General features: G+C 35.7%; 1 protein-coding gene across 2 annotated transcripts in view; it reads left to right on the top strand.

Annotated features, from left to right (window-relative positions):
- The window catches only part of LOC149088174 (voltage-gated inwardly rectifying potassium channel KCNH2-like), a 424,575-nt gene that overhangs the window by 150,332 nt on the left and 250,304 nt on the right, over positions 1-23,939 (top strand). For both annotated transcript variants that reach the window (XM_089245265.1, XM_089245276.1), the window contains exons 3-5: positions 10,768-10,914; positions 11,105-11,221; positions 20,668-20,985. In XM_089245265.1, coding sequence (XP_089101391.1) covers positions 10,768-10,914; positions 11,105-11,221; positions 20,668-20,985 — 582 coding nt within the window. The remainder of the gene's footprint in view (positions 1-10,767; positions 10,915-11,104; positions 11,222-20,667; positions 20,986-23,939) is intronic.

Genomic DNA, 23,939 nt, shown 5'->3' on the forward strand with positions numbered 1-23,939 from the left:
GTCTCGGTATCTATTTTATTCATTTCCCCCGGGGTATTTCTGATATTTTTTACTATTTCTTCGGCAAAATGTCAGCATTGATTTTCTGTTTGACTTGTGTTATTTCCAAACTTCTTACTTATGGCGTGTTTTTTTTTTTTCTCTCCATCCTTTTTAAATGGCTCAGAAGAGAAATGCACTGGCGTTTCGTTATCCTATTGGGAACGCAAGGAAAGGGCAACAAAAAAAAAAATCGTCATTGAATGTTTGAAAAATTTGCATGGACAATTTACTTCAATTCCATTTACGTTCTCTTCTTGGACAGAAACACATATGCTTATATAATACTTGTATCTGGAAAGTATTTATTACATGTGCCATTGAAATGTATACATATGTAACGCAGAAAACATACTCGACTGTCTTTAAAACTTGGTTGATTCAAACTTGGTTGATTTAAAACTTGGTGCGATTAATGGGAAATGTGGAATACGAAATATCTGGGGGGGGGGGGGGTGTTACATCCTACTCATCATTGGAGAGCAGTAGTTCTAAGTAAGTAACCTAGAGTCACAAAATGCTGTGGGGGGGGGGGGGGCTGGCTCTAAAAATAACCAACAGGACTAGCCCTCTAGGATTAGGTTGTAAGGGGGAGCACCAACGCCAGAGAATACACACAACCATCTAAGGGGTCGTTCAAGTATTACGTAAGCAAATTTTTAACCATTTTGGACCTTCCCCCCCCCCCCCGTCAGCAAAATTTCGTCATCAGCTCTGCCCCTCTGAATCCAACTCATATTTTCATAAAGGGTGGTTGATGACATAAGCATTATCCAAACCCCCCCTCCCCGCTGTCATCAAAAGTCAGCAAATCGGAAACCCCCCCCCCCCATCGATGATGACGTAATACTTGAACGGCCCCTAAGCTAGTTCACGGGGATGGTTAGTAGGATTACGGAAGGAACTATTGAAAAAAAAAGGGGAAGCCTTAATTCCAGCGACTACGAACAACCATCTCAGCTAGTTCCACAACGGACGGAATTGTTGAAAGGGCAAACCCTAAGGGCAGCGACTACGAACATTTATCTGAGCTAGTGATCAAAGATTGTCGTAAGGCAACAGAAGGAACTGCTGAAAAAAACAAGTCCTTATATCACTGACTACAAACAAGCGCCCGAGTGGTGTGATGGTAAGATGCTCGTCTAACTCTGTGAAGGTTTCTATCAGGTTCCAGGTCTGAACAGGCATAAGAGTTAGGTAACAAGATATTTTACCATAATGATATTGATGCGGCCACCCATAGATGACGCCTTCCTTTCTAACCCAACTCGTTAATGGCAGTAAATTACAATATAAATATATAGCCGGAGTTGATGTTTCGTGAAATAGTAACTACAGAAACAATCTGAGTTAGTTTCGAGGATAATATCACAATAGAAAAACGGGTTCGTAACGCACCGACGGGGGACTGCTGTAGAGGATAGGCAATTAGAGCAACTATTACAAGCATGAAACAGCTAATCCTTAAGGATAAGTTTTCTCTGAGGAATGTTTAGGAGGTGCACGTGCGAAGATACAACATTGTCCGATCTACGCGACTGAAGTTACTGAAGAGCCAAACATCTGATGTGCGGTTAAGTTAGGATACGGTTGCTATATTTATCGCCCATTCGTCCAATATAAATCATCCAAATTTGTTGCCGATCGGTTGTAAGCGAAGGGAATTGATGGAAAAAAATGACCGATTGATGTCATTCAGACTCAAATCAAACAAATAATACTAATAACTGAAGCTCATGGATCAGAAAAATATATATAGTACGGGTAAAAATAATACAGCTGTAGATTGGCTTAGATTTGGCTTAGATTGTTTATGTTTTACTTATCCGTTATATGATTCCAGATTGACTATTGCTGATGTTTCAACGTGATTTTATCAATTTATTTTATATATTTTGCTGCTTTCGTCTGAATCTTGTTTCTTTGATTTCAATGAAACTTTCCGGATACACCCTTCCTTCGGGAATGCTTCTATATCTCTCCGAGATGAGACGCGGGGTGTGTCTGGTTGTCAAAGGTACTCAATTTTATTTCAACAAATCAAGTGTTTCAAAAACATTGTTTGCGTTTTTCTTTTGTCTTTAATTAGAACTAAAATGACGTACCGAATAATTTACATGATAGTTATTTATTATTATATTATTATCATTACAGTTATACTTTTATTTTAATTTATCATATAATTTTCTCTTCTTATTCTACATTTCATAATGTCGGATATAAAAGGGTTAAAATCAATGAAGTATGGCTTTGCAGGAAAGAAAAATATGCAGTAAAACTGAAACACATGCGCAAAAAATGAAGAAAGCGCGTATTTGGAGGTGCAAAAACATGCATTTAAAAATGCTCAAAAATATGCCCTACTTTTGAACGATGCTTAATAATGAAATATTTTTTAGAAAAATTAGAAATTTGATTAAATTTGAAGAATAAAAAGATGAAAATAATCTTTTGAAAACAATAGTACAATGCGATTAATAAAAAATGCTAAAAATATGCACGTTTTCTGAAATTTCGGTGATTTCACGCATTTATATGCAGTAACTACGGGAACTGCCTAAAATATGCAATTGAATATTATCCGGTTTCTATACATAATATAGAAAAAAAACGAAGCAGAAAAATGAAATATTAGGTGAAAGTAATGGTAACCATCTCTCTCTTCCGGCGTCGACATGGCGGATTTTTTTCTGCCACAAAAAAATAAAAAATACAACAAAGGAGGAATACTTTCCAAGTCCGAATCAGGAAACATTAACATCAATCATACATGTTAAAACAAACATTGTTACCCAGAAACAAAAACAATAAATACAGTAAATAGCAAGAAAAGTGTTTTTTTGGCTGTTCTATACTCCGAATTTTTCTGAAAAATGGTTTATATATATATATATATATATATATATATACTAGCTATAATACCCGGCGTTGCCCGGGTTTTCTTCAATGACGCTGTTTTGGATTACGTGATATCTCCCTCTTTCTTTGAGGGACACGCAAACCGTGTCTAAGTTAGCCAATATGGCGACTTCATTAAATAAACAAATCTAGATCTAAAGAAACATAGAAACGAATATATATTTTTTCCTTTTTTAAGGGGGGTGCTAAGTATTTCGATCCCCCTCCCGAACTTCAAGTTGTCCACATCTGCCTGTTTCTGCTTCCAAAAATGCTTAATTCAAGCTGTGGAATTTCTTCGATGTACTTTACGAACCAATAATTAATTTTAAAACAACCTAAACTATATGAATTTATGAAGTTGAATATTAAAAGACAATACAGACACATTTTCGAGCTTGAGAAGATGCAAATAAAAAATTGATTGAAATCAATGTTATTGCATGGATATCCAACTCAAACGTAGGTCCAGCGAAATACGTCGTATTTAATCTCCTGGGCTTCGTATATCTCTAAGCGAACTGAATATTTCAAAAATCTAGAATTCAATACAATTTTTTAAATTATTGATGGGGCGGAAAACCCCCACAAAATTTCCGCAATTTCTACAGTAAAATCGGCAATTTTAACACTGATTTCTATGGGACTCATCCTTTGCCTGACCCTCAAACTGATGCTGATTATTATGACGTCATTCAAAATGCCTCATGTGGCAAATCATTATAAAGGCATAAACTATTATGCATATAATAACACGATTAAAGAAGTGACAAACCGTTGTAAAGGCATATACACGTCTGAAACGCATTGCTAGGGAACCACGGTAACCAAAGTAAACGTTCGGAAAGTGATTGTTGAGGCCCAAAAACCATTGTTGCTGGACAGTTTTTTGCCCATTTGGGGCATTTGCCCTGGGCTGACGAAATTTTAAAGTAGCCTATCGTTCAAGTCGGGTCGCATTTGGTATATATGCAAAATTTGGCGACGATCGATCTAAAATTGTAGATTTGTATAGAGAACATACACACACACAGACACACAGACACACAGAAAATCAATTTTATATATATAGAAGAAGATAGATAGAAGATAGATAGAAGATATATTCCTGGAGCAAAACGGAGCCAAGAAATATCCAGATTTTTCTGTTACCCTTGGGGATATTATCCTCCGTTCGTTGTCAGAAAAAACACAATGGTGGTGTAATGTATCTCTCTTACAAATTGTATTTTATTACTTCATGAATTTATTCCCCTGATACCGCAGTCTTCATGATGTTATTGGAATGTTTAAAGATCATAACAATGGTAACATTTAGTTAACTTGGCGATATTTATCACGTTATTATACCATTAATTACGTTTATCAATTAACGGATAAATTATTCCGTGATTTATAAGCGTTCAGTTAAATTTGATACATTCATCTGATCATTTTCATCAGAGGAGGTCCATTTATAACTGCAATGAGTAATGAGCTGGATAAGTATTTTTCGTTAGCCGTGATTATTTGATTACTATAAAATGAGAGATTGCTGTGGTTTCGAACTCATAGAAATGTGGGTCAATGGATAATTTATTACGAGATTAATTAATGGTTAGTAAATGAAAAGAGGAAAAAAAATTAAATTTCCATTACTGTTGATAAATAGTTATTTTTATGGGGATATAGTATGAGATTTTTGTCTTAATATTAATTCTCTATTTTTTAATTATTTCATGTATATTACCTACGTTACGGTAAATGTGATAAATCCGATTATTATACATAATTACTGGTTATTACATATAATCGGCGAGCATTTTGGTAAGTTAAATGCATTTACCTAAATATTTCTCTTTTACTGGCGATTATGTATAGTATCCAAGCGTCGTTGGTAAATTTAATAAGTACTAAAAAATTATCACTTTTACCGGTGATTATGTACCCAAGCATCGCGTCGTTGGCAAGCATTGTAAATCGTAATATATGATATACTATACATGCTAATTCATACATGTAGTGCGTTATTATATCGGGGTACGACAATGAAATTTGGTTATCACTATATCGGTTTCCGACTGTATTTATCACACATACTAGACTCATGGATTTCCTTTCATATTTACCAAATTCACCAATTACACTACGGTATTACGCATAATCACAGATATAGACGGTAAATTTCTGCCATGTATTAAATTTATCACCGACGCGTGGGTATTATGCATATTCGCCGGAAAAAGTGATATACTGTATTTATCAAAATTACAAAGACGATTGGTAAGTCTAATAATAATAACCAGTTATTTATGTACAGTAACCGGTTTATCACATTTACCGTAACATATACAATGAAACAACAAAGCAAAAAAGTTATAGAAAGTGATTTGGCCTTTAAAGCATGTTGGAAAGTACTTTGTGAAATATCATCGATCCGGTTCCTAACGGCACCATTTCAAACCAACTTCGCAACTATCGTACTGTTAAAAGCTGCAGGAAGAAGAAAAACCTTCAGTTTTTATGGTTACTTTGTTTGGATCACATACCCGTACGGCGTACATAGTTCATTGCATTTCTTGTTATTTTTTGTTGTTTCGGCAGTGAAACTCTAGGAAATTGTCCGATCTATTTTTTTTTTATCCTTTCTTTGGGTTTCAGTATTCATTTCTTGCCCAAGAATAGGACTCTTCAGGGTAAAAAAAAAACTATTTTCGAACTCCACTAGACACATACATGTGTCTTCGTTTCCTCACATTTGAGAAAATGAAGTATGAAAAAGAAAGAAATGCTAGGAGAAAACTTCAATAGCATGAGTGTTGAAGGAGGATTCTGTTACCAATAAAAAATTTTAAAATTGCATTCTTTGTAAGATTTTTTTAGCTTCCTTTTAACATTTTGTTGTCGGGTTACGCACTTTTACTTTTTTTGCAATCATCTGTTACTTGAGCGCGAGTCACGTAAAAGTACGTATTTAGTAGACTTGCGGTAGAGAGCGGGGTGTCGTTTACGCCCGCTACGCGCATGCGTCCGCGGCGTCATTGTGACCGAAGTAAATGAACTACCTAACGGTAATATGATCGTACTAAGCATCCGTGATTTTCCCGAAACCGATTTCCGAAATGTTGAAAAACCCAGCAACAGTAAAAAGTAACTTGAAGTATTGTAAAAAGAAAAAAGTAGTAATGCAAATGGTGTAGATAAAATACAGTGAAACCTGTACAAGATGGAACGTTAAGGGACTGAAATAATATTCCGTTTCAGACAGATTTCCGTTTTAAAGAGGTGCAAATCAAAGCACTAATCATTGAACGGACTATATTTTGATTCCGTTTAAGACAGGTTTCCGTCTCATACAGTGTCCGTCTGAGACTGGTTTCACTGTATATGTACTGATATTATACATGATAATTTCATAATTCAAATTGTTGCATTCTGCTGGGGAACCTTCGATAATAGAGGCATACTTTCAATTAGAAAAAATATTCAAATTTTGTTCAGAACACGGATACGCCATTCACATTGCAAAGGGTTTTGTAGTTATTTAAACATAAAAATCAACTTTATACAAGGACATCCTGTCCTCAAAAACTCAATTATGAAGCTATTGACCTGCATCTTCTCAGGAAAACAAAGAAAATTCCACGTTTCTCTAAGCGCAGTATTCGCTGAGATATTTCAGTTCGAAATTGAGAGGAAATTTGGGAAAAACTGCCTAAAAACTAACGGACAAAGATTCTTTCCTTTACTTACGCTGTTCTTTCTCACATACACGGTTTACAACGGTGAACTAGTTGTGGATTAGGAGCGTAAGTTCTTACAACCGTCTCATTTGAATATTTCCACCGAAGTCGCTCGTGCCAGTGTCACCTATCGGCTGTTTTTTGAGTTATTTTTTTTCCTCTCTTAAAAAAATTCTATCAACTAGTTATCCATTTGCAACCAATTCCATTCCAAGTTATTTCGGTTATTTTTTCGGGTTTTATTCACTTTTCAAAGTTTCCACGGACTTGTTGCCCATCCCGTATATATATATATATACATATATATATATATATATACATATATATATACACTCATGTCAATAAATTCAGGATAATTCGGAATCACACGGAAATGGAAATCTAAAGTAAAAATTCCACCTGTAGAATTATCACACACATCTGCAAGAATGATATGCAAATTTCAGGAAGCCACCAGATGATGCCGATAGTACGTCACAATGACGAGAGTGTAAGGGGGAGGGGTATATAAGGAATGGTGGCGAAGAAGTAAAATTGTTCACAAGAATTCTGTAAGGCGCTCAGTGCCATAAGCGAATAGTTATGACACAGAGGACGCATGTGGATGATTTTTTACGTGGTAGAATTATCGGCTGCCTGGAATGTGGGCGTACTCAGATGGAAGTATCCGAGGAACTTGGAATTGCCCAAAGTGTCATCTCTAGGCTTTGGCAACGATTCCAAGATAACGGAAATGTCAGTAGACGTTACAGTACAGGTCGCCCCAAGTTGAAGACCGGTATTTGGCAGTAACTGCCAAAAGAAGCAGACAGAGCACAGCATCCGACCTGTCTCGTCAGCTATCTGCAGCCACGGGTACCACAGTTTCAAGGAAAACCGTGTACAGTCGTTTGGGAGATATTGGTCTATATGCTCGCAGGCCTGTCAGATGTGTTCCGCTCACGGCAACTCACTATCGGCAGCGATTAGCCTGAAGTAGAGAACATGGAATGTGGACATCGTCACAGTCGGCTTGTGTGATGTTTTCCGACGAGTCCAGGTTTAGCTTGGGGTCTGATTCACGTCGGACTTTCATATGGAGAACGCCAGGTACCCGTTACCACCAAGACAACATCATTGAACGGCACCGTTACGGTGGTGCAGCATTGCTCGTTTGGGGTGGAATTATACTGGGTTCCAGAAAAGATCTGCATGTTCAAACCGGAACCATGAAAGCCCAAATTTATCGGGACATCATTCTGGAACAACATGTACGTTTGTTTAGGGGCGCCACGGGCGCAGAATTTGTGTTTATGGATGACAACTTCCGGCCTCACCGAGCAAACATCGTGAACAAATGCATTGAATCTGAGGATATAACCCGTATAGAATGGCCAGCATTCTCACCTGACTTGAATCCGATAGAGCATGTGTGGGACATGCTTGGCCGACGAGTTGCAGTCCGTCAACCACCTCCTACATGTGTACCGGAACTTCGGAAAGCATTGCTTGCTGAGTGGAATGATCTTCCCCAAGATCAGATCGATAATTTGATACTCAGCATGCCTAGGCGTTGTACGGACTGTATTTCATCGCATGGGAGACATACAATGTATTAACCATCATACCAACCATGTAATAGAAAGTTTTTGTAAAGGAGATATTTTTTACAATTGCTCCAGGAAGCAAAAATCGTAGTTTTTATGAATGGTATCATACATACACCATCGTTTTTGTTCTTTATCTTTTGTTTAATAAATGGGCGTTATGAATAAGTAACGTCTAGTTTGTTTCTGAACCTTTATTTGCCGGAGCTGACATTATCCTCAATTTATGGACATGAGTGTATATATATATATATATATACTTTTTTCCATTGGAATTATGCTTCTAGGATGAACGGTTCACCAGTAGGATGCGGCAAGAGTAATTATGGAATCACTATGTATGAAATAATTCTTGATTTAATTTTTTCGTTGGAAAAATAATTATTTGATTTTGTTATTCATTGCAAATAAATCCTTTTTACATTTAAAAAATTCTTCAATTCGTTAAAAAAAAAAAATTCTTTAATTTGATTTGTTTTTATGAAAAAATTATTTGAAAAACAATTCTCTCTTTTATTTGACTCTTCTGTTGAAAAAAATAGTTCTTTGGTTCTTTTATTGAAAAACTATTTCTTCAATTTGATTCTTTCATTTAAAATGATTCTTCGATTTGACACTTTTATTTAAAATGAATGCTTGATAAGTACTTTCATTCTAAAAAAATGATTCTTAGATTTTATTCTTTCATTTAAAAATGATTCTTGGATTTGATTCTTTCATTTAATAAATGATTCTTGGATTTTATTCTTTCATTTAGAAAATGATTCTTCGATTTTATTCTTTCATTTAAAAAATGATTCTTCAATTTTATTCTTTCATTTAAAAAGTGATTCTTCGATTTTATTCATTCATTAAGAATGATTCTTCGATTTTATTCATTCATTAAGAATGATTCTTCGATTTTATTCATTCATTAAGAATGATTCTTCGATTTGATTCATTCATTAAGAAAATAATTCTCTAATCAATGCAAGTCTCAAAGCCCAAATAAAGCATCGCTTCCGCATTTCATTTTATGCACGTATTATTTTTGTTCCTGAAACAGTCGCGAAGCAGGTTGGAGCACTTGACACGACCCGTGCTGTTTTCTTTTCATTTCTAATATCACATTCTATACTTTATTTTCTTAGTTTAACAGTTAGTGTTAGAGAGAGAAAGCATTTCCGCCTCCATCGAGCGGAAAACAAGAGTCTTCCCCCCATGGACCGGATCCAAGTCGTAATCTTTTTGGATCAACAATGGCTTACGTACACATCCTAAATATAGAATATATATAACAGTTATGCGCGCTCTTTTATTCTTAGTTTTGTTTTCGTTATTCGAGGGCAACCTTCCACTTTGAACGGACCTTTTGCTCCTTTTCCTCCATCTATTACAGTTTTTTTTTTCATTGTTCCGCGAATAATTAATTATCTTTTGTGTTGTTAGAAAACAATTAACTTTTAATGCACTTGGTAGAGTGGATTATTAGAAATTTGGTGAACTTCGAAATGAGGAGAGGAAGTCAATGAATATTCAGCATAGCCATGAGCTTGAATATTTTTGCTATATAATTAGGAATTCTATTTTCACTGGGAAAAGATTACATGCTATTATAATGAGTATTTTTCGAATCAATTCAATTTAGGAATAGGATAAACGGGGCTTTGGAGTAAAGTTAGTTTCTCGCATTTTATTCAAGTATCAAAGCGTTAATTCTATTTATCAAAAGGTAATAGTACCGTCAATACAAAAATTTCCTGGGCCAAATATCAAGTGATTTTTCGCAATCTATTGAACATAGATGGAATCTACGGCTGTTGTGTAGCGTCCATCTATTAGAGAATTATTTCCTCGTTGCGAATTTGGCATTGTCCATCTAATGTCACTGCTGATTTCAAAACCAGTGTTACTTTTGTTGGATTGGCTAGTTTTTGAAATAATGCATATTCTCACTATTTCAATGTAGTCTGAAGCCACTGAATTTCTTCTGTCGAATACTTTTGATTTTGTATTTATTTTTTTCTATTCCATTCAATATATTATTACATTTATATCACCATGAGGCATCACTTGTCTATGTGTATTGATATCAAGTTTGCTATTGATCTACATTTCGCACAGTTTCAATGTGACTTTTATGATGCTTATATGTTTCCATTGAAATTTATTTTTTACTTTATCTCAAAAGTAATCTCATTAGCCCATCTGATAAAACCAACGCCAGATTAGGATATTCGGATTCAGTGCCCCGAAATCTCTTTAAAATCACTGAAATATCTGATTTACTGTATGTTATTTATAACTCACTGTTTCAATGTGATTTTTATGCTGCTTATGTATTACTACTGAAAGCCAATTTTCGTTTTATCTCAGAAATTGCAATCAATCTGACAAAACCAACGCAAGATTCGAATTCAGCACCTCGAAATCACTGAAATATCTTTGGGAACAAAATCAGTGTTGAGTCAGTGATATCATCGTATCATTTATTTTATTCGGCGCTTATCGCGATACTAAATTAGATTATTTGTGTTTTAAAGGGTCCAAGTTTCTGTGCAGTCAAGTGACGGCGCCAATCCGAAACGAAGATGGAGACATCTGCATGTTCATAATTAATTTCGAAGATATCACCGATGCCCCGTATCGGGACATGGTGAGGTCGCCTTTGCCGAGTCCTGCGAGAATACGTAAGTAGGAAAACACCAAAATACAGAGAAAAATTCCAAAATATTGTAAATTGCCATTTGAACAACCAGCAAAAAAATAAATAAAGCCGGTTAAAAATTTGATTTTTATTTATATTAAAAAAAAAAAAAGACTAAAGAAAGTAAAATTTGAGTTGACGAAAAAAAGAAAATATTTGTGAAATGTTTTTAGTTCTTGAAAGGTTTCCTTGTCTTTGGCGCCTGGTACCACGAGGTCGCAGGAAGCTATGGCGTTCATCTCACTATATCCTGCCAATACGCTCTGGTTCCACAGGGTCCAGCACAACTGGTATTATATAATAATAATGCAACTGATTTGTTATTAGTTGAACACAAGCTTTGCAGCCTTCTGCCACCAACTAATAATAATAATACTGATAATTACGGAAATATAACTGATATTCTTTCTTTAGAGGTAGTTTGGCCTGGCACAAATGCTAATTTTCGATCGCTCTAACTCTCTGTCTCTATCTTTCTGTCTGTTTCTAACCACGTTTACTTTTATTATTATGTCATTTTTTGTGATGTTTATTTTCTGCACCTACTTACGTCTTCTTTCTGCTCAAAGCTCACCATTTCTCTCTCTATTTTTTTTTTTAATATCTAAACTTCCATAGGAAGTTGTTTTCAAACTATACATATTTTTTCTTAAGAAAATTCACTTAGGAGTACACTCACACACACACACACACATATAAGATCATTGCCATGATAAATTTTAGCTCTCGTGAACATTCACACTTAAAGTAGTGCTCAGCCGTACTACATTGTTGGGTCGTTAAAAATTTCAAAATTTCCCAATTTATATAGCTACGAATGCCAGACCTCGTCGAAATCTCTCCCAAAAAACTACGAAAAAATAACAATTTTTCAAAAATTCATCCATTTTAGTATTACATTCACTTTTTTTTAATTTGATAAAGAGATGGCAACACACCCCCATCTTCAAACACACCACAACATTACGAGAGAACTAACCTCTTCATTGATTAATTGATCAAATGGCAGGGAATCGATGAACTCACAGGGACAAATGCTTAGTCACTGGCTCTTCGAATATGCAATATATAGTACTCTTCCGTTATAACCATACCACTTAATGCGCTTTATGTCTGGGTGAATTTCCTCGGAGTCATGCACCAGAATGATAGAGTCAGCAGTCATAGAGGAAGTAGTAGTTGAATGCGCAAGCCGAGAGTCGCTCCAAAGACGTGAGGAAAGAAACAAGCCAAACTGCGCCACAATTTGGTGTCAAACATGCGTGATATGGTTGTAGCAAGAGTATCCAATTTATATAATCTTGACCTTTCGGCTGCGCAAATAGTCGGAGATATACGTTTCCCTCTCTGCACAAAGAAAAAATTCAGTTTTCCTCTAAGAAGGTGGATGGCAATTATACTCAGACGTTGCATAGATCAAATAGAATCGAAAACAATTGAAGAATACAGTACAAACATACCTGTCAGATAATAGAGGAATAAATAAAACTAGAAAACATATTATTAAAAACTAGAACAAATATTCGCACATTATTTATACGCCCTTTTAAGAATTTCATATCAAAAATTTCAAACAAGATACCGAGGAGATCGCATCGCCTTCTTGCCCGCCATGTGTACTGAAGATGCCTCCTCAGCGGTCGTTGAAACGTTTGCGTCTAAATCGTTTCTCTAACGGCACCACAATCCGTCGTTAATCTAAATCTTGCGATAACATGAATTAGATAATTCATTGAACAACTTTTCGAATATAATCTGGGTGTTTTCTGAGATGACTGGAATCACCAACATTTCTGTGCATGTACAGAAATATAAAGCAACACCAATAAAAAAAATGTGGAAAGCATAATTTACTCACACACTCTTGCCATTGTTATAATAATTTTCTGCTTTTGTACACGCTTTTACAGCTTCTAGTTTCACAATTGAGATAATTGATCTATAATTTCTGTTTCATAACGATCATATAGATAATATATACTTAATTCATTAATTACGTATATCTCTCTATATGATTATCAATTTTTACGTAGTGTTATATTTTTTTGGTAACATATGATTTTCGTCAAAAGCACCAGCTTTTTTATTTTTCTTGAACTAGATTAGGATTCAATTTTTCTTTAAATTTCAAATCACGCTTCTTTTTTTCGTAGTTTTCACGATTAGAATAACAGTATTAGTTTCAAATGAAAAGCGCTACCAAAATATTTTTTTTCACGCTTTTAATCTCATCAACGAGTAGAGTTCACGCTTTATAGTTCGATTGATTATTTTTGTGTGCGTGTCTGATGGATGAAGAGGATTTTGTTATGAATAAAGGATTATGTTTATTTGTATTTTATGAAGTTGGTTCATGGTTTTGATTATGTTACGAAGGGTGTCCTGCAAGTCCTAGTGTGGCCTTTATCCCACCAACCGTTCGTCGTAGAGGCATGGTGCTACTTTAAAAAATTTTCATAGTATGTTCAAAAATAAACATGTGCCAGTTTTGAGAGTGGAAATACAGAATGTGAGAAAATAAATAACTATACATTTTTTTCAACAACCCCCCCCCCTCTAACTTCCAGTAAGAAAATTCTCTTCTGAAGTTAACCAAAAATGTTCTGCATTTCTAAGGGTAATCTTCGCTGAGGTATTTGAAATCAAATATTTTGGAAACAAGTTGAGGGAGAACAGCATAGGCCAACGGAAAAGGCTTTTTTCCTCTCCTTTATGCTGTTCTTTCATAATTTTTCCCGCTTTTAAACTCAAATATCTCAGCGAATATTACACTTGTCAATATGATTCTTTTTCGTTGACCTTATCAGAGACAGGGAAACAACTGTCTATAACTGGGTATTTTTAGGACAGATTGTCGAAATAAATATTAAGATGTTTTATTTTGTGGCGCACTGAATTTTTACTCTCAAAACTGGTGCAAGATAATTTTTTTACGCCTTTTGAACGTCGTTGTTTTTTTTTTTCATGTGGAACATTCCTCTACGACGAGAGGTTGATGAGATGAAGGCCATATTAGGACTTACACGACATCCTGTATATCGAAGTATCATAATGCATAAAATACCATACATAAAAACACACACATAGAATGCATTAATAGACGGTAGACACATGCACGTACTTTCAACGAAGCTCATTTGAATGATATTTGTTATGACTAAATATTAATACCTATAGTCTTAATTATCATGCTCGATTTTTTGTTCCTCAAATACATTTTTATTCACTAGAGATTTGCAACAGCCCTCAATTTTTCTCCCATGCCAATTTTTAGCCGTTTTAGCCATAATTAGCCTCATACCATTTCACTTTTTTTACAAGATTTGGCGATGTTTCAAATTTTTTTTTTTGGAAGAAATATGGTGAGTGCGTGGTTATATACCAGGGGGCTTCAACCTTTCAGACGTTGCAGGACAAATTAGATTATCTCATGAAGTGCGAGGGCCAACGTGTCGCAGTGATACTGTGGTATCTAGATTCACGTTTTATGAACTCTGAAATCTATTGGATTTTCATTAATTCTGAAAAATCTTATGAATTTTCATCATTTCTGAAATTATATGGCTTTTCATTAATTTTGAAAAATTAATTTCTAACTGAATACGAAATTTCCTTATTCTATTTTTTTTCATTAATTATGAACTTTTATTAATTCTGGAAATATTTAAAATTAATTATGCGTTTTGATGAATCACGAAACAATTTTTCTCATCATTTCTGAAATTATTTCTTTCGATAATTATTATGATATCATTTCTCATTAAATCTCAAATTTTTTCTCATTAAATCTCAAATTTTTTTTCATTAAATCTCAAATTTTTTTCCTCATTAAATCTGAAATTACTTCAAATTGCTTCTTTCAACTGTTCTATAATACTTTCTTTTGATTGAGTGTTTTTTTCTGCAATTCTATAAATTCTGTAACTATGTATATAAGTGCTTTCGTCGGCGGGCCACCACAAAAAAGCTTCGAGTAGCCACATGCGGCTCATGGGTTATGCGTTGAAGACAACTGGTATAAACCATAGTTTCGCCAAACTGTTGTTCATCGCCATCCTGCTGAGAAATTATTTTTTCTCGTCGCCCCCTTACTGAACGATCACATAGGATTCTATACTGTATCCGTAACTATAAACGCTTCTCTAGTACATTCCATCGGGAGGCGATATTGCCCATTTTGGGAAGCACTAGTATACACGGACAAAGAATGGAACGATTAGCATGTGAGGTTATAGAAAGTGTTCCGAGTCAATCGCGAATATGAGAGACGTGATAGTACACACCGAGACAAACAATTTTTGCAATAGAATCAAAGATCGCAAATGACTTTTCTGTTCAGCTCGTGGTGATATGGAATTTCAGCCCCTAGCACAATACAGAGAGAAGAAAGGTCTTAAAATATCCCTGTTTGTGACAGAGGAAAACATTTTCTGCACATAGAAAGAGGACAATATTTCTTTCCTCGCCAAATGCCTGCGACTAGAGGGAAGAAACTTCCCTGACCCTCCTCATGACGTGAGTGAGGCTTAGATATTTTGGCGACTTGCGAAGTGGGGTAATGCAAGTATTGCTCGGATAACTGGCTTGCGACCAATGGTTCCATTGGAAAAAATTATCTGTTTTTGAGTTGTACTGTATCACGGATAGCGTGCGGAACCTTTATCTTGAAAAGAAAAGAGCATTCAGAGAGTATAAAAGTGGACGTGGTGACCTATCATTGTTTACTGATAAAAGAAGACTGTTGAATAAAGCGATAAGGGATAGTAAAAAGGAAGTTGAATCTAGGTTGGCAGATAACATTGGCTCTGACCCAAAATCATTTTTTCGATACGTCAATAATGGATGTAAGGGGACAGTTGGCCCCCTCTCGATAGGAGGCTCTAAGGTAGAGAGCAATGTAGGCATGTGTAGTGCTTTCAATGACTTTTTCGCGTCTGTTTTTAATGGAGATAATGATATTCGATATACGGGTGTTGCATGAGGTAATAAAACCCTCAACGATATTCAAGTAGAAGACGTGGAGGTCCTAAATCTTCTAAGAAATGTATGTGCAAGCAAAGCACCAGGACCAGATGATATCTATCCCAGGGTTCTCAGGGAAGGTGCTAATGAATTGTTGGGGCCAGTCGCACAGATATACAGGAGTAGTGTTGCTGAGGGTATCGTCCCGAGAGATTGGAAACTGGCTAACGTTGTTCCGATATTTAAGAAGGGTAGTAGAGAAGTGGTGTCTAATTATCGTCCAGTGAGTTTGACGAGCTCCCTCTCGAAAATTTTGTAAATTATCATCAAAAGGCAGTTTGTGAAGTGGATAGACGAGAATAATGTATTGTCGGATAATCAGCATGGGTTCAGGAAGGGGAAGTCATGTGTAACTAACCTCCTTTGCTTCTATGATTACGTGACTAAGGCTTTGGGTAAGAGCAAAAATGTCGACGTTGTTTACCTTGATTTCCAGAAGGCATTCGATCGGGTCCAACATGGTAAACTCTTGAAGCGTTTACACGAGATTGGAATAGGGGGCAACTTGCTGAATTGGATAGAATCGTGGTTAAGAGATAGGTCACAACGAGTTATGGTGAACGGGGAATTCTCTGGTTGGACAGACGTCACAAGTGGGGTTCCTCAGGGAAGTGTCCTTGGCCCCATACTTTTTTCACTTTTTATCGACAAACTCGATCAGGGTATCGATGGAATTACTAGCACATTCGCAGATGATGTGAAGCTAATGGGGGTAATCGGGAATGAAAGCGATAGGGAGTTGCTCCAGACCAACTTAAACAAGATTGCAGCATGGGCAAATGAATGGGGCATGACGTTTAGCGTAGATAAGTGCATGGTCGCTCATTTTGGTTCGAACAACCCATGGTTATCTTACGAGTTGAATGGTGTCACTATCCCGGATGCAACTAGAGTCACCGATTTGGGAATTCTCATTGACGAGCGACTTAAGTTTTCTGAACATTGTTCAGCGGTTGTCAAAAAAGCGAATAGAATGCTTGGTCTCATTTTCAAAAAAGTCTCTTCGCGTTCTCCTAAAGTCATTCTTCCGCTTTTTCGAGGCTTAGTTCGTCCTGGACTGGAGTATGCTGTAAGGTTTTGGAGACCATACCTACAGAGGGACATAGACTTGATTGAAGGGGTGCAGAGAAGAGCTACGCGTGTCCTTATTGGCACACAGGGCTTGAGTTATGAAGAGAGACCTCATTTTTTGAATATGTTTACATTGGATGAACGCAGGTGTCGAGGAGATATGATCGAAGTGTTCAAAATTTTCAATGGGATGGATAGGATGGACCATGAACTTTTAGTACACCGCCAATCAACTGCTTTTACAAGGGGACACCAGTATCGATTGGTGAGGGACAATTCTATGTTATGGTGTCGCAGGGAATTTTTCTCTAATAGGGTTGTTAATAAATGGAATAGCTTACCCTCGGAGGTAGTAAATTGTAACACAATTGACACGTTTAAAAAGAAATACGATAAACATGTTGGGGTAAATCGAGAAGCTATCCATTCTTAGAATAAGACAACCATACGTATTCTTTATGGGCATTGTATAATATTTTATCATGTGTATATATTGTTATAATTTGTGTTAATTGCATTTTTAATGGGGTTGCTGTATTTTTGAATCATATGACATCCATATTTTTATGGGCATCTTTTTATCAGCCACCTCGTTGGGCATTTTGCCTGTTGTGGCGTTGTATTTGTATTTGTATATTTGTATTCGTATATTTGTATTTGTATATTTGTATTTGTATATTTGTATTTGTATATTTGTATTTGTATATCGTTCAAACATTCCGTTAATGTTATAATAAAATCATTATGCATCACATAAACTTTAATTGCTATTGTATTCGAAATGTTGGAAAATTGAATAACGAATGTTTCATCCTTTTTTATTATGACATTTCAACAGGGTTTTAATTACTAAAAAAAAGCATTGCAGTTATTATTATGAAAAGATTTTGCTAGATAATTTAATCTATAATTATGTTTTCAAACTTTAATTTTGAAAACATAATTATAATTACTTTTAAAAACTCCCTTTCTACAGATAAGCCATAAATGTCAAATTCAAATTATTCACATTAAATTTATAATTTAAAGTGCCAACTTTGTTATTCTCTACGAAATAATTTTCTCAAAGTAAGCAATTGAATAAAAGGAATGACTTTTTTTGGTGGATATTATGCCAAGGTGAAGTCAGAAAGAAAAGCCAACTGGTCCCGACAAGGAATCGAACCAAGTCCTCTCGCAAACCGGACAAGCGCAGTACAGGTAAGCGCTGATTTCCCTTAGCATAATATCCAGAAAAGGCCTTTCCTTCATACGATGGGACTGAGGAAAAAAAATCAAGATCATCTCGAGCAATTCAAGTGTTCAACACCATAACAAAATATGCGTATTTTATTAAATATATTACACACACAGGGTTTCCCGTAAATTCGTGAATAATTTAAAAATCTATAAAAACTGAAGCAATTTGGTGCCGCAAACATGGTGTCCGTGCAAAGTGAAAGACAAAATTCATTGAAAAGGTCCAGAAGTCATTTACCAAGCCGTCCTGTGGTTTGCGTCACCACCCACATGAAGGAAGACTTTGAAAGTGAGAGGATGTGACATTCGATTCCCCGCAAGGATAGTTGAATTTTCTCTCTTTCCTAAATTCATCTTCACATCTGCCAGCGGTTGAAAACCTTCGTATGGATAGCGAAGCGTGACATCATCCTCGGATCAGTCTATACGGGACAGTCATCTCCATTCCCTGAAATCATTGCAAGACCATCACTGAGAAGACATCCATTACAAACTAAAATTCCAACTGCCGGGGGTAATGCTAAATTTTATTGCTTCGTATGCAGAGTTGAAAGAGTATAGAACAGATTGTCCATCCACATATCACAGTTTTTGTAATTCTCTTAGTGCTTTTGATCTCACATCATTTTGAACGTATAAAATGCATTTTTGTTAATCATATTGAGTTTAATTGGTGTATATATGCTTATTTTACTGTATATTGTGTTCGATTTTTTTTACTATTATTTTTTTAACCTATTAATAGGTGCCATCATTTTATGTATTTTTCCCCTTTATTTGCGTTTCTTAAGTGCAATCTTTTTACTGTTTTTACTGATATCGCTGCCTTTTCTCACTGAGTCCAATTATTATTTTAATTTGAAATCACATTCAATATTCTTTTGGTTTAATTTTTATTTTATATTATCATGTATTGAATTTTATTTGTGTATACATGTGTATTTTATTTTTTGTTATGTTTTCGGGGATTTTTTTCTCCCTCTACATACGTTCGTGTGGGTGATTAATTTATTGCTTTTACTGATATCCCCCGCTTCTTCCTTGAAGTTGCATTTGTTGTTTGTATTCTGTACGTAGTCAAGTCAGAGTCCCTTGGCCTTTTAAAGGTTTGTGTGCATTAAATAAATAAAAAATTAAACAAAAATAAAGTAATTTATATATTTGAATGCGGTTTGTGCGAGAAAGTTACTTTCACAAAGGAGGACTTAATGGGTACAGGAAAGAAAAGTTAATTCTAACTTTTGGTTGATAGATAGAGTAGCAGGAAAGCAAATCCCATAAGTTTATACCCGAAAGATTCTTGAATCTCTTCTCTGTCTGAGATAAAAACAACTTCACCAATAGTGTTTTAATCACCAATGTCAACATCACAATGAACAACTTATGTAAGCGCCGGTAACAGGAAAAATTCAGAAATGAGCTGTTGATCACCTACATTTTATTTCTTTCACAAGCGAGAATTCATGTTTTGGAATTTTTAAAACGGTTTTTTTTTTGCATTTTTGATACTCAAAAAATGTAATAAAACATAAACGTTAGTAAACCTTTATTTTTTCAATTTTTTTTCCTTAAAATTTTCAATTTAGTTTTTGAAGAAATAATTCAGTTCGATCAAATTTTTTCAGCCAAGATGATGCTGGGTATATTCATGTCCATATAATTTTTTTTCGAGAAAAAAAAACAAGTTAAATTTAGCTAATGCTAGCTTTTGCTAAATTTTATCTAATAAATCGCACTTTTTCCCTCGGAGGTACTTTCTCCTGGAAGCTATCTTATAAACCCCAACAAAGTTCATATTTGAGTGCTACCCTCGGATGAAAGCCTCCAAAAACCTCATACTAAAAACTCACATAATCCTTCAAGACAGGCCTCAACTCCTCGAGGCAAAAGGTAAAACTCTACATTAATAGAAAGCAGCCCAGAAATGTGGCACCAGGGTCTGTAAGGACTAAATGACACCGATTTGCATATTTCCAGTGATTGCTTTCGTGGAGCGCCCACTATCAACAAAAAATTGCACTAATGTTTTTTACTTATCAAAAAAAGAAAGGGTGGGGGGGGGGGAATCCCCCCTTCGTGTGAGTATAACTTTTTTGTGAAAACTGCATTGAAAACCAATTCCTTCAATTTTTATGAATTTTTAAACCGTTTACGATTTTATGGGATACCCTGTACTTGAATTAATGAAGTAAGAATTAATCAAGAAATTGTTATTCAATAAATAATTAATACCTAATAATAACGAAGACCACGTAGTTTTAATGATGCTGTAATATTTAATTATGAATAGAAGAATTACTCAATTGAAATTGTGAGCTTTTTCTCGTAATTAGATATAACGTATTACCCCAGTATATAAAATTTATATGTTGTCGTCTTCTGGGGATATGTCTCCGTTTTGCAGATCGGCTGAAGAAACTGCGCCTAAGGCTGCCGAGCACGTCGAAGCAGAGTCAAGACGAGCAAGAATGTACCCCGGACTCGCCCCAGAGTCCGGGCCTAGATTACACTCGCTCGAAGCAGGCTGCCCAGAGGCTCATGATGAAACGTGACGACAGGATCGGACGGACGCAGAGCTTAGGTCCGGCCCGCGGGAGAATGGTCACCCTCGGAAACTTCAAAGATACCGACGCTCAGTCCACGAGGGGCGATTACGCGTCGCCCAGGACCAGGACGACCGTCGTCGACATGAGGGAGCAGCAACCCGGGGACCAGTTCCAAAGTAAGCCAAACATCGCACAAAATATAAACGTAGCAAAAAAAAAATAATTCAATAGCTTCTATTTTCCTTCAATCAACCGACTAAGTTTCAATACCTTGATTATAAAAGAATTTGATAATTAATTTTATAATCAAGCAGAAAATTCTCAGCACAGTGAAATCGATTCATCTTCATTACTCAATCCTTAATTCTCTTGTGAAATCAAACACTTATTTTCCCGAGAAAACTGGGAATCAGTAGGTAATATCTTAATCCAACTGTAATATCTTTGAGAATGACTAACAAAACATAAAATTAATTCATGGTGGTTATTATTATTATAAAGGTCGTCATGCAAGTGCTAATGCGACCTTTATCTCATCAACCGTTTGTCATAGAGGTATCATTTCAATTTAAAAAATGCTCAACAGACCTACAAAAGTTACCCTGTACCAGTTTCGAGAGTGAAAATACAGTGTGTTACAAAGTAATATCTAAATGTTTATGCGGTCCTCCGTTCTTTAATTTTCAATTAGAAAGTTGTTGCCTTGTCTTCTCTAAGTCAAACAAAAGAGATCCTATGTTTTTAACTACAATATTCTCAGAGATATTCGGATTCAAAAACAGGAGTAAAGTTGGGAAAGGACAGCATAAATGAAAGGGAAGAAGAGCGTTGTCCGTTACTTTATGCTGTTCTTTTAACGACGTTTCCCCGATTTTTGAATTAAAAAATCTCCACAGTTGAAAACATAGGAGTTTTTTTTGTAGGGCTCAGAAGAGACATAGAAACAACTTTCTAATTGGAAGCTAGAGGACAAGGGGGCCGTGGGGAAATGTAGATTTGTTGTTTTGTTACACACTGTTCTCACTCTTAAAATTGATACAGGGTAATTTTTAAATGCTTTTTGAGCGTCTTTTAAATCGGAATCATACTTTTAAGACGGATGGTAGATGCGATAAAGGTCGCATTAGCCCTCACAGGACATCCTGTATATATGACATTTCTCTGCAAAATTTTTTCGAAATATCTCCTCATAACTTACTTGATCGGTTGTACTGCATATAAATATTAGATTATAATTCTTTTTATAGCACCAATTGTTGAATTAACCAATAAAAAATAATCGATATAACCACTAATAATAAGAAAAACTATTTTCGAATTGAGAGCCTATGAAAATGAAATTATAAGAAGATTATGGGTTAGGTGGCTAGACCATGCAACTGCGAAACCGGGAAAAATCACTACGAAAACCGGGACATAATGCTAATTTCTTGATAAAAACCGGAAAATATCTTGAAAAATATTTCTCAGAGAAAATACAATGCCGAATTACACGGCAAAGGGAAAAATTGCCTATTAGTGATAAACCCTTATTCTTGTCGCACACATACAACAGCCACGATAAATAATATCTAATTTGTAGGAGATGTTGGTCTTGTACGCGGTTTGTGTTCATTTCAGTGTGCAATTGCAAACATATACTTCAAGAAATAATGTGCTATTCCATTGCATGAGCACAAAGTTATATTGTTAAGATGAATAAAAAGACGACACTATATTGTGAATAGTGTTCGAGTCTGAGCAAAGCCAAATAGAAAATATTAATTTTGTACTTACAACAAAGCAAGGTGGCTGCTTTAAAACCCTGGAAAATGTTCAGAATATTTTGACTAATACAACGAAATACCGAAAATAATTATTTCTACGAAGGAATCCAAGATTACTTCTGCACTGGGTCTCGCGTCTCAAAGGAGCGTTTTTGAGTACCGAGTTGGCCACTGTGTACCATTACGATACGTAACATTAATTTTCCGTCAATACTTGCGGCTGTGTTGATGCCATTCCATTAGATTCAAAGCTAAAAGAAGTGGGTGGTTTGAAGTTTTAGAACACACACACAAACAAAACAGTTTCTGCCAACTAAATATTGGAAAATAATTTAAATTATATAATCTTTTGATCACACACGTAAATTGAAAACCGGGACTAACAGGCGTCCGGAAAGCACTTTTTGGTACAGCGCACTTTTCAGCAAAAGCCGGGAAATCTGGTCACCCTAACTACAAGAACAAAATATAATAGTGAATGACTTGCGAAAAAAGTTGTTATCGATGGTATGCAGACATGTTTGGAAGGGTCGCTTTATGCTAGAGATGTCCAAACCCTGCGCCATCAAAGGCAATCACGTATGCGGTTCATTAAGCAATTTTATGTTAACACAAACATAAATACTGTAATTTAACATTTTCTGAAAACTATTTCGAATAGATTTCAAGTGCTTCGTACCCTTGGGAGGGGGGGGGGGGGACTCAAATCCATTTTGGCTTATTATATTAAAATTATATCGATACTTTAAATTATAAGCTAAGCTAGACTTTTATCTCTTTTCATCGGTTAACGTTTGTATTTCAAGTGTGTCTGAAAAAGTTATGAGAGGAATTAAAATACCGTTCTTTTCTAATGTGGCTCACAAAACCTAAAATGCATGGAGAACCCTCCGCTGTGTTGCCAAAACACAGTAACTGCAGTAGAACATCTCGACAACGGACATCCTCGGGACCGAAGATTTTGTCCGCTAACGAGGAGTGTTCGTTAATGAATAGTAAAACACACTGAGGACTGTCGTCCTAATTCAAAAGTGTCCGCTGACAGGAAGTGTTCGTTATGGGATGTCCCACTATACTACGAATGATTATCTTCAAAACCGTGGTTCGTTTACGAATCATTGTCGATACACCTAGCAGGAAAATCGAAATCTAAGATAGATAAGTCAGTCAAAATGTTTTTCGCGTCTTGACACGATTATCAAAGCCACTGACAATCTTGGCAATCGAAAGTGACATTCGATATTCCGCTAGTGCAGGCAGGCGCTTGATCACATTAAGCGTCGCATTTACAACGATAGCTACTCAAAACATTTGACATCATTAACTGAGTATAGAAAGGAGATTCCTTCAACCTATTTCGTGGC

Source organism: Pholcus phalangioides, unplaced genomic scaffold, assembly GCF_987345545.1.
Source record: "Pholcus phalangioides strain wild (caught in Gottingen) unplaced genomic scaffold, Ppha-v1.0 ptg000003l_1, whole genome shotgun sequence".
Taxonomy (NCBI): domain Eukaryota; kingdom Metazoa; phylum Arthropoda; class Arachnida; order Araneae; family Pholcidae; genus Pholcus; species Pholcus phalangioides.